The following is a 16,543-nucleotide window of genomic DNA, read 5'->3' as shown; positions in this document are numbered from 1 at the left end:
CTTCTTCTTGACTCCATCCCCATCCCATATTCTTCTTGGGTCATATGGTCCAGAATTTAATTATTACCAAAAAGGTTTTTCTTTCTGCACAAGCAAGGAAAAGGACCTCAAGAATGCTTTCGCTTTTGAAAATAATTTTGAGATTACAGATATAGTTACTTAAACAGGATGAACTATATTTAATAAGTAAGTATTTGTGACGCCAGCCTGGTCTACAGAGTGAGTTCCAGGACAGCTAGGGATACACAGAGAAACCCTGTCTCAAAAAAACAAAAGAAAAAAAAAGTAAGTATTTGGCTAGTTTTTGGTAAAATGAATAGTGATAGTCTATTCTGATGGGTTTTTCTTTTTTCTTTTTGGCTTCTCTCTTCTGTTATGGGTTTCCCAGTTGGTTTAACATTTTAAAAATACAATTCTACTTTGGGATGAGAAGAAAAGGGCATGGAAAATGAGGACCAATTTAACTCATTGTTAGAGTTCAATGAAGAACTGAGTGAGATTGGAAATTAGAAATAGTACTGTGAATATTTTACGAGGGATCTGATCAAGAGATTCATAATTAACTGGAGGTATGCTGAAAAGGCCTAAATTGATACTAAAAGTTGAGACATAATTTGAGCATGATGGTAAATACCTGTAATCCTAGCACCTCAGAGGTAGAGGCAAGAGGATCAGGCTTTCATTGTCAGCCTTGACTATAGAGCAACTTCCAGGCTCAGCCAAGGCTATCTCAAAACATCAAACAACAACCAAAGAAACAAATAAAAATCATAATGAGAAAACAAAAAGATGTACTATACAAAAAGAACAAAGAATTGATTGAGAGGGGGCTAGAGAGACGAAGTTCAATTCCCACAACTGCCTGTCACTGCAGTACCAGGGGATCTCACTCCTTTACACCAATGCACGTAAAATGCAATTCAATAAACTAAAAAAAAATTGATTGAGATATTAAGTGACTCTTGTCTTCTTGTAAAAAAAAAAGATAAGGGCCAGAAAAAACTTTTCCTTAGCTGTACATCATTGGACAGTATGGGCAACGAATCACAGGAAAACCTTTATCACAAAGAAGAAACCAGTCTCTCAAAAATTTAACAACAACAACAACAAAACAGCATTATGTAGCTGTAAAAAAAGACTGAGGATGCTGTCTATCAGCTGATGGGGAATGGTTTCCAGGAAACACTGTCAACTGAAAAGGTCTAATTACAAAAGGCTGTATATATTCTATAGTATTTTTGGAAAAAGGTAAATAATAAATCATATTACATTTTCTTGGACTTCCAAAAACTATAACAATGGTAATGATAACCAAGATGATAACAAAGTTGGTCACTTACAAAGAATGAGGGTGGAGGGAAAAGGGAAAAGGGATACCAGAGAACAGGACATTTCCCTGAGTATACTTTTGTGCACATTTCCCTTTTAAGAAAAATTTCATTAAAGTAAGTGCAAAAACTAAAAACTACATCAATAAACTCTAATTTCACATTCAAAAATTACATAGAAATTCAAAAGGTTAAAATTAAATCAATAAAAAAGGGAGAGATGGGACTAAAGGCAAACTGAAGCAAATTAAAGCCACTACTTTTTAAAGGAAAAATGACCATAAAACATACAGGTGAGGGAAGAACTGGTTAAGCACTACTCCATACAACTACATACTCAGCCCCTGAGCAAATCAATTCTGAAAATATTTGAGACATATTACAGGATTGAGCAAATATGTATTCATGTTCTTGAGACCCACAATTTCCTACCATGGAGAAAAGAACATGCATATGGAATGAGCGAAGGCAAGAAAGAACTTGTGGAGATGAATGAGAAGTGGGTGGTCTTGATATGTCTGCATGCTGTCTGGCTGCAGTTTCCTCCTATTTCAAACTTTCCCTCCAGGAGAAATTGGGAGGCTCATGAGATCCACGAGATAAACAACATGACATGTCTAGGAAAAATGGAATGGTACTTGGAAGATTCTCTAGCCTCCTGCCCGCACCCTGGCAGTTCTATAAAAGGAGTAAAAACTGCTGTGAGAGGAGACTTGGAGCAGCCAAGGAGTGGAGAAGAAACCACTGAGGAACTGCGTGCAAGCTGTGCTCAGAGCTCCAGACTTGCAAATTTCCTAAGCCATGAGCCGGTTTTGGTGGTACAGTCACTTTTTTGAGCCATCCCTGTTTTTCCAAGTAACCTTTTACCCATACTCTTATTATTTACTCCAATAAAAATTCATTGGTTCAGCAAGTTGGACTTTGGTGCAATCATTTCTTTGGTCTATTGTGGATTCCCTTTCTGGGGTGAATATATTGTGGTGTGTGTGTGTGTGTGTGTGTGTGTGTGTTCGTGAGTGTTGTGGCTCCTCATGAAAAGCTTTTCACAGAGCACTTGTGACTTCTAAAATATGTACAGTTAGCCCACCTTTATCTGTGCATTCTGCATTCAAGGATTCAATCAACTACAGATTTTACTGTGTTTTAAAAAAAGATTATTTTTATTTTGTGGGTGTTTTGCCTACAGGTATATATGTGCACCAAGTATATGGAGTACCCACAGAGACTAGAAGACAGTGCCAAATCCGCTGGAACTTGAGTTACAGATAGTTGTAAGCTGGCATATGAATGCTGGGAAATGAATCTCGGTCCTCAGTAAAAAACAGCTAGTACTCTTAAACACCGAGACATCTCTCCAGACCCTAAAAACTACAGATTTAAAGATTTGAGACAGGACCTTACCATATAACCCAGGCTGGCCTGGAATTTCCTATATTGACTAGGCTGTCTTTCAATTCATAATCCTTCAATGTTAACAATATAATAACTATTTACGGAATTTATACTTTACTAGACAGTATAGTCTAGAAATGATTTAACATATACTGGAAGATGGCTGTAGGCTGTATGCAAATATTACACCATTTTATGTAGGGAGCTGAGCATTTACAGATTCTGGTATCCTCAGGAGGTCATGTAACCAATCCCACATGAATACTAACAGGCACTTATGTGTTTTCATATTTGCATATAAATGTACACATATGTAGAGAATGCACATAAGTATATGCGGTGTTTTGAATGAGAATGCCCCTATAGGCTCAGATGTTTGAATACTTGGTCCCCAGGTGGTGTCACTGTCTGGATAGATTTAGGAGGTGTAGTCTTGCTGGAAGAAGTATGTCATTGGGGATTTTAAAAAGCTATGTGCCATTCAGAGTTCACTCTCTTAGCTTCCTGTTTGTAGTTCAAGATGTGAGCTATCAGCCTGCTATCAGCCTGCTGCCATTCTTTAGCTACACCATCAGACCCTAAGCCACTGGAGCCATAAGCCCAAATAAACTCTTCATCAGTAAGTTTCCTGGTCGTGGTACATTATCATAATAGAGAAGTAACAAGTTAGTATAGTGTGTGTGTGTGTGTGTGTGTGTATACTACTAAGGTTTTAGTTTCTAATATCACTGTCCTACTAAAAGTAACCAGGGCTCCTGGGAAAATAGCTGATTTGAAGGTTTGGACAGGATAAAGTTAAAATGAGTCTGCAATATTTTTTGTTAGGCCAGAGAGCAAACAAAATGCTCACAAAAAGGACAGGAAAATATCACATAAACCCTAGAAATGTCTTGAAAGGCTCTCATTCACTGGCTAAATCTGGGACATTTACACAAGAAAAATGAAGGTACTAAAGAATTCTAAATCATTGATGAAAATGCATCCATGAGTCTCTCCTGATGAATAAATAAAAAAGATGAAATAGAGAGAGAGGCTCTTGCTACACAGAATATCGAGTGACAATTTGTAAGTGTGAGAGAGAGTTCTCAGCTGGGAAACTGTCATTTCACAATCATCATCTAAAGACTGGATAGAACAAACATCATCAGTTGATGCTCAATCAGGGGTAAGAGTGGGGTGAAATGGCGTTGAGGAAGAAGCAGGATATTGTGTATGATTTTAAAGCACCATACAGATTGCAGATTGGTAGTAAAAGAAAAGAAAAAACACAGAAGTACATAATTTAAAAAGCCAGGGAACACAGTGATAAGGTTAGCAAAATTAGCATCAATAATGTAGTGTAAATGGACATTGTGTACCTCCATATATGACATACTAAGAAGTATACTGTTGCTGTTATATTCTATCACATATGCACTATTCCAGCCAGGCATGCAAATAACTGAGTGCATATGACTTGAATATAACTGTGAGGAAGTATCAGATAAGCCTAAATTAAGAAAAAGTGTAAGGAGAGACAGAGTCTTCCTATGTAGCCCAGGCAGGCCTTGAGCTGTAATCCTCCTGAATCAAACTTCTTGTGCTGGAATTAGTGATGTGTACCACTACATCTAGAAAATGGGCATTGTTTTATACATCCAAAACTATCAAAGACAAAGAAGGATTGAGGAAGTCTACTGGGCTAAAAGGAAGCCAAATATATGATAATTAAATCCTATATTATAAAAGTCAATGCTGGACTCTTTAGATATTATAGTCAATATTATTGAATTAATTGTCAAACCTGGAATGCAAATGGGAAGTTATAGAAGAGAATTATATGGTTGTTAACTGTTTTGAGACAAGAGTCCCATTATGCAGCTCTGGCTGGCCTTGAACTCACAAAGATCCATAAGCCTCTGATATTAGATCTCTAAAAGTCGACAGATGTGTAAAGGATTAGGAAACACTGGAAAAGAGGAAGCAGGAATAATGTAAGAGCCACACGATAGCAAGTAGAGCCGTGGCTTGTGGTCTTCCAGACAGGACTCAGCCACTGTACCCAGAACTCATAGTAGGTGTGGAAGCTTGCACTGAATCTCCGTAAGAATGGGCCTGTTAGAGCTCAGGACTCTGTAACATCAGTTCTAGGAGCTTTCATATCTTCTTCTGGTCTTCCAAGCACCAGGGATACACATGGTGCACATACAGACACTCAGACTAACACTCACGTACATAGACATAAATAAATAAACAATCGAAAAACAAAGAATGAGTCCGTCGCCAGGCAGGCATCGATGGAGGAGGTGTTCAGGAACCTTAACCTTCGCTGTTAAACTATTAGATACTAATAGATTCAGGGAGAAGTATCACTGCCTTAAGTTATATACCCTATAGTGCTTCCACTAGGCTGCAGTGGCCAATTCCAATATAATGGTCACAGATGGCCCTGGATAAACTAAATGGATCACAAAACAAAAGCAAAAGTTAAGATTCTGGGAAAGGCCCTCATCAGGATGAGGGGAGCTGATAGAGACATGAGAGAAGAGAGGGACTTGGGAAGAGAGGAATCAGAGCACTCTTGTTCACATGTATGAAATTGTTAAATACAAAAATAATCAAATTTAAAGGACATGTTCTTATTCTTAGGAAATACACACTGAAAAATTTAGGGGTAAACAAAGGAGATGCAAATTGTTTTCAAATGGTTCTGAAAATACAGTGGTTTTCAAATGGTTCTGAAAATACAGAGACTTTCAAATGGTTCTGAAAATAATAGATGAAAAAGTAAAATATTAACAGTAGGCAAATATGGATAAAAAAGTGAAGAGTGTTCTTTGTGCTAGTATTGGAATTTTTTATTTTTAAAATCATTTGTGTGTGTGTGTGTGTGTGTGTGTGTGTGTGCGCGCGCGCGCACGCGTAGGCCAGAGGACTCTCCTGGGTGTCATTCTTCAGGCACTGTCTATTATTTTAGAGATATAGAGTCTTTTAGTGGCTTGGAAGTAATCAAACGGGCTAGATTGTCTGGCCAGCAAGCCCAGGATCTCCTCATTTGTACCTTTCCAGCACTAGGATTACAAGTTTGTAGTGCTACCACGCTGAAATGTATTTACGTAAGTTCTGGGGACTGAACTCAGGTGCTCACACTTTTCCTAACTGAACTATTTCCCTAGCTACTAGTCCTAAGATTATAATGGTGAATATATGACTCTGTGGGTATCAATAAGACTTCGTGCGATGGGACTTACACATGAATTACAGAAATAAAAAATACTCTTTGTATTCAACGAAAAATGCCAAAATATGGAAATGTAAGAGACAGGGTGAACATGTGTGATGGAGACAATTGCATTACTGAAAAGATAAATTGATAAAATTCTATCTGTGGCAATGTGCTACAGACTACCTGACTACATGAACAGTCTGTCCAATGATTTTGTAATGCAAAGGAAAACACTGAACCAAAAGGATCTGTTGGAATTCTCGTTCAGCCAAGGGTATCGCCTGGAACCTTATTGACTGTGATCACTTCAAATTGAGAAGAGGTGGTAGGAAAGAATCAAGGAGTCTGGATGGGGAGGGGGAGCTACCTTTTTTGACTTAACTTCAACCCATAAGAAAGACATTTTTTGACCAGGTAGGGTGACATATGCCTACAATCCCTGTACTCTGTGAGTTTGAGGCAAGATTACTATGAGTCACAGGTGAACCAGGGTTCCACAGCAAAAACCTGCCTCAAAACAAAAAGAAAACAAAAGAAAAAATAAGAGGGGGGGGAGAGGAAGTGAGGGAAGTAAGGGAAGGAGGAAGAAGGGAAGGGATAAGGGAAGGAATGAGGAAGGGAGGGAGGGAGGGAAGAAGGAAGGAAGGAAGGAAGGAAGGAAGGAAGGAAGGAAGGAAGGAAGGAAGGAAGGGAGGGAGGGAGGGAAGAAGGAAGGAAGGAAGGAAGGAATTTCTAGATAATGACAATGTGAAAATGTCTCAAGAGAAAGTAGTTGTCAGCACTGGGGTTCAGTCAGCCTTGGCAGGCCTGACTGGCTGACAAGACCAGGACTCTGAATCGGCATTATTATTTCTTTCTAGTAAAATGGTTGCCCATTGCCTTTAATCCCAGTACTCAGGGAGCAGAGGCAAGGGAATCTCTGTGAATTCCAGGCCAGTTTGGTCCACACAGTGAGTTCCTGGCCTGTTAGGGCTACAGAGGAAGGACTCATCTAAAAACAAATTAGTCATTGCAGTCTGAATCTTTGCTGCAAGGCTTTGCTTTTTGTCATAGCTTATTAAACTTTTCTGTCAATGTTTGAAAGCACAGCAGTCAGGCAGAGAGGGAAATGTAAGGAAAAATAGAAACCAGCTCAAAGAGGATCTGGGCAATGATTTGATGCAGAATCAAGATGACAAGACAAAATGTCATAAGCAGAAAGTCAAAGGGGTTGAGTTTGAACTGTGTAGAGACAGAACTCACCATACATATGAATCTCAGTTAATTATAGGCTCGGTAAACATTCAGTCATCAATTTCGCTGCCAAGAAAGGTAGAGAACAAGAGAGCAGAAGCTCATGTACAAGAAATATAACCCATTGACCGGGGACACACTTGGGTTAGTTCAGTGCTTGCCCAGCATGAAGAAAGCCCTAGATCCCATCTCCAGCATTACATAAAGCTGGGTACGGCAGTCCATGCCTATAATCCTAGCACTCAGGCAGCGGAGACAGAAGACTCAAAAGTTCAAGGTCACTTTACTACACAGGAAATTGAAGGACAGCCTGAGCTACTATAGAGCCTGCCTCAGAGGAGAAAAAAAAAGATATCTTTTGGGGAACTCAAAACACTTTCAGAATACTTATATTCACTTTTCACATAATGCATGCTTTAAAAGCACTTTGACCAACAGAAGACTGTCCATAAAACAAATCTCATGATGATAAAAGCCCTGAAAAGCAGACTGTATGGGGAGCAACTGGAAGAACTAAAAAGGTTGAGTCACAAAAATGAAGAAATTTAGTAGTGCCACATGAGTTACCTAAAATACCTGAGCAACTGTCCTGTGAGAAAGATGGAATGTTCGTTAATGAGGCACAGAAAGCTTAATTAAGAAACTTCAAGCTTGAAGTCTAACATTCACAGGTTCTGATCTCAATCCCATCCTTTTTGAGCTCTGTGTCCTTGGGAAACTAACCTAACATCAGCACCAATTTTCTCATATAAAAATTGAATCAATACAATGTCTGAGGGCTAAGAGTATGTGAAGACTAAGTGGGATACTAGATGTGCAAATGGCAAAGCAGAATGCACGCACAGCTTTCTTTTGTCCTTATTATTTGCAGAGAAATAGGCCTCCTCTAGGGAAGGAGCTCCTGATCTACTGGAGATCATTTATAGCTGTTGAGCAATCAAATGGACTGCTTTCATGAAAATGAACATTCCCTCACTAGCAACATTCAAGCAGGGATAGCTACTTGCGAGTAGAAGAGAAGATTAGAGCAGTTATTTTCTAAGGGCCACTCCAACGCTAAGATGCTTATAGCCTTGTCATTAGTAGCAACTCCTTTAGGCCTTCAATTACAAAGGACTCTGGAGCTTTGAAAACACAGGGGATAATTTTTAGGTTTGTCAGATCTTGAACCTGTTCTCAACTTCTGGGAAATGATTAATCTTCCCCTCTCATGAAGTTAAAGGACAATTCCTCTCTTTGATACTGGCTTCTAAAACATACAGAGTATATTGTTAAAGAAAAAATAAAGAAAAAAAAAGGCCTTAGAGCTTGCGACTTCATAATCTGAAGAAATGCCCAGGAACAATGGCTACATGAGCCAAGGGGCTTAGACTGGAGCTGCAGGAGGCAAGTGTTTTTTAAATATTTTACTCCTAAGTGTTCCCTCATCTCTCCACCTCAGTACTGTCAAAACAAAACAAAAGAAAACAAAACAAACAGAAATCTGCCCAAGAATTTTCACCAACTAGGAAAAGAAAGCCCATGAAGAGGGATTATTTGAATAAAGTCGATTCATGCTGGTCTGTGAAGAGAGACATAAATGCAAAGTACAAAGTAAAAGAAAATATTATTTTGCAGTTTTGCCAATGCAACTGCTTGGACTCAGCTTGGATTCTGCTTGTATTCCATCGCTTCCCCTTCTCCCCCAGTGAAGGGAGAGGAACCTTTCTGCTCAAATCCTACTGACTGCAGCCAATCAGTTAAGTTCCTACTGTGCTCACTAGGAGGTGTAACCATCCTCCCATGTAAGCTGATATAGCCTTTTAAACATCGTTAACTTTGCAGCCCACTGATACTGCATTTTGTTTGTTTGTTTTTGAAACAGGCCTTGATATTACAATTCTATTGCCTCAACTTCCTGCATGTTGCGATTATCAGCATGGGCCACTGTACCTGGCACCATCATGCTTTTATATTTACTGGATTTATTTGTGGAAATGCAGAAGTAGCAAAGAGAAGAATGACAGGGCAAAAGACTGATCTACATGTCCATAGACACAAATAGTTAGGATAAAGGAAGCAATGGTCTTTGAAAGGAATGTTATTTTATCATAATGAAGTGGAAGAATACTCAGAGAGAGAGAGAGAGAGAGAGAGAGAGAGAGAGAGAGAGAGAGAGAGAGAGAGAGATTGATTCACTCACATGGAATGGTGGTGACTTAGCTACCCAGGAACAAATATTAAGAAGCACTTTGGGTCAATGAAGTGGTATGGATTAAAGAAAGGCTACAGATTACATAAACCATTAGGGATGATCCCAGTGGCTACCCAGCAAGAAAATACACAACTTGCTTATCAGCCATCAGTAATGTTTTACAATATCCTGGGGAGCTTACACTGTCTATGAAAGTCTATACTAAACAACCTCACATGTCTTACAAACACTTGCCTCGTGGCGCACCAGCCAATCTTGAGCAGCTTACTGCTTCCTTACATTTCCTTATCTCTGGCCACAGGCCCCAACTACACCATGACTTACTGATGAAGTTAGCCTGGCCAGTGAATATGGTGTACTGAAGCTCATAGGAGCTGATGCTGAACTCGTCGTCTGAGATCCAGTGGACTGTAATGGTGTCATGGGAAGCAGTACAGAGTTCTTCTCGGATAGATGGTGGGTTTGGAGCTGAAAAGGAAAAGTGAAGAAAATGGTAAGGAAATACTTTGTCTTGTCAGAAGTAGTAGGAGTTTTTGTTTCTTGTATTTTATTTTCAGTCATGGGGATTAAGCCAACCCCATGCACAACCATGCAGACTGAAGGAATGTGCTGGGGACCAAGCACATTTGGACAAATATATAAGACTAAGTTATTGTAATGATTTCTCCAAGTTTCTAGAATACCTGCAAAAACACATATAGAGATAGCAAAGCAAAATACTGTTTTCTTGTTACATGGACTTCAACCTGTTTTTATTTCAAAATAAATTTTTCCTACTCATTTGACAGTATTTAAACTGCAAATTTAACCTTATAGATTTGTTATGAGGAATAATGATACAAAATTAATTTACAGTGTATGGATTGAAGCAGATAAGTAATAGCTGCATTGATATAACAACAATATAGCTATAAACAACAAAGTCATTGTGTATAGATTTTGCTCAAGAAATGACCATTCTGTAATCCTGAAAGTAGCCAGCATTCTGAACAAGCTGGCATTATCCTTTACTATATTTTTTTTCCTTCATGGATATTTATTAGTCTTTATTTCAGTCAGTTTAACAATTGTAGGCTGTCACCTCTGACAGCTATTTGTTATGTGAAAAATGTGTCTGGAAAACTAATCCTGAGTCCTAACAGCTCAAGGGAATCATGTGATGCATTATAAAAAATAAATTTCATTTTTTTGATAAAGCAGTTCTTTTTTGCTGCTATTGAAGACTGAACTATATGCAACACTGATCAAGATCTCTGCTAATGATCCAGAATTCTTCTTTTATGTTACATGAATCTACAGGTACATGTGATCTACAACCATGCTACCTCAAACATACTTGATCTTGTCTGGAAAAGTACATGTACTAGAAAAGGCTTTTTTTTTTTTTTTAAATTATGGCAAATATTTCCTTTTCAGTTTATTTTAGGCAGAAAGGGTACAGAAGGGAAAAATAACTACAATGGAGAGGAAAGCACAGCTCTTCCACACCTGTTAAATAGTCTAGCCCCTCCAATAGTTTCTTTTCTCTAGAAAAATCTAAAGCAAAGTTTTCAAAGGCATCATTAAAATTGATGTCTGGAATCAGAACTTGCGAAGATGCAGTTGCCATAGCGACCCTGAAAAGAAAAGAAAAGACATCAATATACATCAAAATAGGCTTGCAACCTTCATCTAGTGTTTGATTTCTGGTTTAACGAGGTAAAAATAAATCACTTGTAAGTGAAAATACCATATCTCTGCCTTTCCAAGGGAAACAGTTTCCATTTTAATCATAAGGAACCAATTAAGAGTTATACCATATTTATACACATATGTTCGCCCCTCAAACACACTCCCCCATCCTGTCTTAATTTTGAGAAGTAAATACAGGATTTTTTCCCCTCTGCATCATTTTCCATCTGGCAGGCAGCATCAAAGTAGACCTCTGCTGGCTTGGTAAGAGCAGTTTAAGATTGCTTTTTTAGGTCTCTTTTTTTTTCACGCTAAAAAACCAACATACTGAGTTAGTGTCTCCCCATTAATACTATTCATTATTTGAACTTTTAAAATATTTATATTTCATTGTCTTGTTCTCTAATTGCATAATACTGTGATAATTATGTCCCCAACTAAGTGTTTCTTTCCTATTTACATACTTATTTGAAATAGGTTTCACATATCCCAGGCTAGCCTTGAACTTGCTACACAGCCAAGGATTACCTTGAAATCCTGTTTCCCCTACTTCTATCTCTTGAAGGTCAGAAAGATGGACATGTGCCACCATGTCCCATTTAGGAAGTGCTGTGGATTCAACCTAAGTTTCTGTGTATGATAGGCAAATACTCTGCTAACTGAGTTACATCCTTAGGTTTAACTGTCCAACTAACATTAAGAGACACAGCAATAAGGATCCTATTTTACCTCCTAGATCTTCTTCTATGGTTCCTAAAACAATGTTGAAAACACAGTAAATAAATATATGTTGAATGAGTAACTGAATGACTTACAAAAACAATATAATACTAACATTTATATACTTAGTATATATAAGGCACTGTGCGGGCTGGTGAGATGGCTCAGTGGTTAAGAGCACAAAGTGCTCTTCTGAAGGTCCTGAGTTCAAATCCCAGCAACCCCATGGTGGCTCACAACCATCCGTAATGAGATCTGACGCCCTCTTCTGGAGTGTCTAAGGTCAGCTACAGTATACTTACATATAATAAATAAATAAATCTTTAAAAGTAAGGCACTGTGCATGAAAATGAAAAATTTACATAAATTATCTAATTCCTTACCACAATGTTATATAGTAGAAGTTACTCATTTTCTAAGTGAGGAAGTGTGCTCATTTAAAAGCTAAGTAAGCTGCCAAGATCACACACAATAGTAAAAGTCAAATTTTAATTGAAGCCATGTCTGATATATATATATATATATATATTTGGTTTTTCGAGACAGGGTTACTCTGTGTAGCCTTGGCTGTCCTGGAACTCACTCTGTAGACCAGGCTGGCCTCAAACTCAGAAATCCACACGCCTCTGCCTCCCAAGTGCTGGGACTAAAGGCGTGTGCCAGCACCGCCCAGCGCCATGTCTGATCTTAAATTCTGTCTCCATAACTATTTATGTTATTTCTAATTTTAAGTATGCAATTTATGTACATCAGCAATTCTTATGATCCAATGTTTAACCAGACTTATCTGGTTTACAAAAATATTCAGGTTTTAGTCCTGTGTCAGACCTTCTGAATCAGAGTCAATCAAGTTCCTTGTGCATACAGATGGCAAGATGGAAGGAAACATTACCTTGCAAACACTACGGAGTTTCTAGTGGACAGAGGAAGCATGGAGTAGAGTAAAATCAGAATAGCAATTTTTATACCGAGCCATTTGTAAGGCAATGAGCATTTGGGCAAATACCCATATTCTGTTGCATAGCTACAAACAATAGCTTTTGACTATTCCTGAAACCATAGATGTTTCTGGAATAGATTGTATGACACTAAAAATAAATGGGGGTTAACCCCATAAAACTGTTATGGGTTTTATTTTTGGTTTTGTTTCATTTTGTTGTTTTGCTTTAACAGAATCTGGTGCACTTTGGGCTAGCCTTAGCTTTCCTATATAGCTAAGGGTAGCCTTGAACTTGTGATCCTCTTCTGATACCTCCTTAGTGCTGAGATTAGTGTACAACCAGATGCCCAGCACAAAACAATCTTATGGTTTCACATTGAAAAGCTATTTTTTTTCGTATTTGATGAATAACAATCTTAATGTTAAGTCAGAACACTGGTCATAATTTTTTCCTGCCCCTCCCAATCTTCTTCTTTTACTCATCTACTTATCCCTCCATGCATCTACCCAAAAGTTATTAAGCAAAAAACTAATGTGCCCTACAGTGTGCTCCGTTCTACAGGTATTCAAAGAAACAAGTTTGCTGTGATCCATGTGTTCAATGAGCTCCCAGATCATGGGGAATAGAGACCTTAAATGGGCAATGCACGGAGGGTGTGGGAAACACAAGTCATCCGGCAGGAACATGGAACCAAACAGAAATCTCCTCAGAGCAAGTTTCTGTTTTCTTTTGGGTTTGGGTGTTTGTTTGCTTCCTTAAGACAGGGTTTCTCTGTGAAGCCTGAGCTCTCCTGGAACTCACTCTGTAGGCCAGCCTAGCCTCAAACTCAGAGATCCACCTACCTCTGCCTCTCCAATACTGAGACTAAAAGCATGCACCACTGTGCCAGGCTGAAAGCTACTCTTAAGTCACGACCTACATGATGATCAGCTAACAAAGGCTTAATGGGTAGAGAATGAGGCAGAATCATGTAGGATATTATATGCTATGTTTTTAACTTGAGCCTTTAACCTAAGAGTAAGAATAGAGGCCACTGGAGCATTTTGAGTAAAGGAATAATGTGCATAAATATATTTTAACAACAGTTTTAAAGCTGTAGTGGAAGAAGTGAGTGTGAGCTTCTCAAGCGAGAATCCCCCTTGAATGCCTTAGCAGTAGACTTTTTAAGTCACCTAGGAATAAGCAGTAAGTGAGGTGGAAATGAGGCAGGATAGTAGGACAGGGAAATTAGGGACTGTCTTCTATAAGCCATCAACTGTTAAAGAATCTCACAATCACCACCATATTTACAGTAAAACGCACATCTTAACACCCTTGTGCAACCTGTGGACCCCTGGTTTTACCTGATCAGGTTGAAATCTTACCCAAGGCTCCTACAGAGCCATTCCATTCTTTTCCTTATCAAAACAAAGAAAAGAGACAGAGGAGGGGGTGTTGCCTTTGAAACACCTTGAAGTATATAATCTCAAAAACCTCTAAAATCTTATATTGAGCTACTTCTAAGGCATTCAAGGGAGATTCTCACATGAGAGGCTCAGGCTCATGCTTTTGAGTATGTTGCATCCTTTCCCTGAGCACTTTTCTTTCTATTAACATCCCCAAGTTCAAATCTATGTCAAACGTTCTTCCTAATAAACTCCACCTCTGCTTCATACTGACTCCATCTGAAATTCTGCTTTCAGTCAATAACTCTGGCTTCACTTGAGTGCAGGTCTCTGAAAAGAAGTCAGGCTGCTACTGGTGACATCCTAGTGCCTTGTCTCCTGCCAGAGTCCCACTGTCTGTTACAGTCACAAGAGTGTAAATGAAAAGTGAAAGTGAAAAAGGAGTAGAGGGCTTTAGGCAGTCACAAATCCCCGGGTTGTGTTGAATCCACTGGTTTACTGTACACACACACACACACACACACACACACACACACACACACACACGAGAATAAAGTTCATTTAAAGAAATCATGAAAACAATGGTGCCTTGAGATGGGCAGTATGTCACGGTGCTTGTTACCAAGCCCCACTGCCTGAATGTGATCTCCAGACCCCACATAGTAAAAGGACACAATCAGCTCTCATACATTGTTTTCTGATCTCACACATGCCCACAGAGAGACACAAATACATGAATAATAATAAATAAATAAATAAATAAATAAATAATAAATGTAAAAATTAAGTGACAACAGCAGCAACACGAAAACAAGCAAGATGTGTTGCATACCTGTAATTCCAGAACTCAAGTAGCTGGATTTCCACAAATTTGAGGCCAGCATGGACTATAAGGGATATTCTACGTCAGCTAAAACCTGGAGCTTTTTTTAAAAAAAATGTTTACTGGAAGCCAGACAACCTAAGAAATCCTTCTGTCTCCATACACCTCAGAGTTGGAGTTACAGGCATGTGTAGGGCATTTAGCTTGTGTGGGTGGTGGGATCTGAGCTCTAGCCTTTATGATTACACAGCAAGTTCTCTCAACTGCCAAATGATTTCATTGGCTCCCTTCATAAAATTAATGTAAAGCAAGTAAGTGACATGCATGTAGTAACTATAAATATACTTAGCATACCATATGTAACCTAATTCTCTAACATTGGAGACTGAAATAAGTATGCGTGTGTATGAAATTTTCATAAGCCATCAAAAATAAAGCTTTGCAACGATATGAGAAATTCTGTGATATATTCTTTTGAATGTCAGCTATAAGAGAGTATACACTATCCTCCATTTGTGAAGTCTGTATGTGTGTATACACGTGTGTGTGTGTGTGTGTGTGTTTGTGTGTGTGTGTTACAATATTATATTCCTAAATGTTAGTGGTAACTGGAAGATTAAGACTGTGTTAAAAGTGACAATAATGGGTGCTGGACCTCTCTGTGGTCTGTGTTTCTACATTAGCATCTCACCGCAATCTTTCAAAGCCTTTATAATCATGCAGATAATATAGAAAGTATTGAAGGGCCGGGAAGTGGTGGCACACGCCTTTAATTCCAGCACTTAGGAGGCAGAAGCAGGCAGATTTCTGAGTTCGAGGTCAGTCTGGTCTACAGAGTGAGTTCCAGGACAGCCAGGGCTATATAGAGAAACCCTGTCTCAAACAACAACAACAAAAAAGTATTGAAGGACTGTATCTTTCCCACCTAAAATTTCAATTTATCTGAAGTGATGGTACCTTAATTCAATACAATAAATAGAATGGTGATGAATTTCAGATTCTGTTCAGAGCATAGAAAAAGCATTTCTACTGGGTAGATGATTTTCAAGTGGTATCACATAGATATCCATCTATTCCATGCACTTGAGTCCACGAAAAGATTTATATAGAGATTTGGGAATCATCAACATAGCTGTTGATTGCAATTAAATGGTAATTGAAGCCTTCAAATCTAATGTATATGTAAGGAAAACTGTGTGTGGAGAGAGAAGACTTTCCTAATACTGAATCAGGAAGAACAGTACTATTCAGGAAATAGATCATGGAAGACCTGCTCTCAATGACCGAGAAAGAAATGGGGTAGGGAGAGAAGGAAAGTGAGATGGGGGAGGGAGGGAGAGGGAGGGAGAAAGAGAGAGAAAAAGGAAAATGAAATCAAAGTAAAGGACACAGGTAATGGGAATTTTTATGAGATAAAACAGGGAGACGGCAAGTAAAAGTAGGCAGCAGGGACACATGCTACTGAGATCCCAATAAGATTAAAGGGAAAGATGAAACAAAAAAGCAGCTTTTAGATTTAGCAACAAGGTCTTCTTCTGGTGAACTTGAAAAACCACTTTCAATAATGTGAAGATGGGAGACATTTCAGAGGCCTGCAGACTAAGGACAGGTAAACACAGTGGTTTAAATATATATATATATATATATATAT

General features: G+C 38.6%; 1 protein-coding gene across 2 annotated transcripts in view; it reads right to left on the bottom strand.

The window, feature by feature from the left end:
• The window catches only part of Mid2 (midline 2), a 96,411-nt gene that overhangs the window by 7,637 nt on the left and 72,231 nt on the right, over window positions 1-16,543 (bottom strand). Inside the window, exons 5-6 of one of the 2 annotated variants that reach the window (XM_031368752.1) lie at window positions 10,841-10,968; window positions 9,587-9,820 (exon numbers count right to left, since the gene is read on the bottom strand). In XM_031368752.1, coding sequence (XP_031224612.1) covers window positions 9,587-9,820; window positions 10,841-10,968 — 362 coding nt within the window. The remainder of the gene's footprint in view (window positions 1-9,586; window positions 9,821-10,840; window positions 10,969-16,543) is intronic. The other variant, XM_031368753.1, reaches the window with a different exon arrangement.

This window comes from Mastomys coucha, chromosome X (genome assembly GCF_008632895.1).
Source record: "Mastomys coucha isolate ucsf_1 chromosome X, UCSF_Mcou_1, whole genome shotgun sequence".
NCBI lineage: Eukaryota > Metazoa > Chordata > Mammalia > Rodentia > Muridae > Mastomys > Mastomys coucha.
The sequence above is the reverse complement of the archived record's forward strand: the minus strand, read 5'-3'. Positions and strand labels throughout refer to the sequence as shown.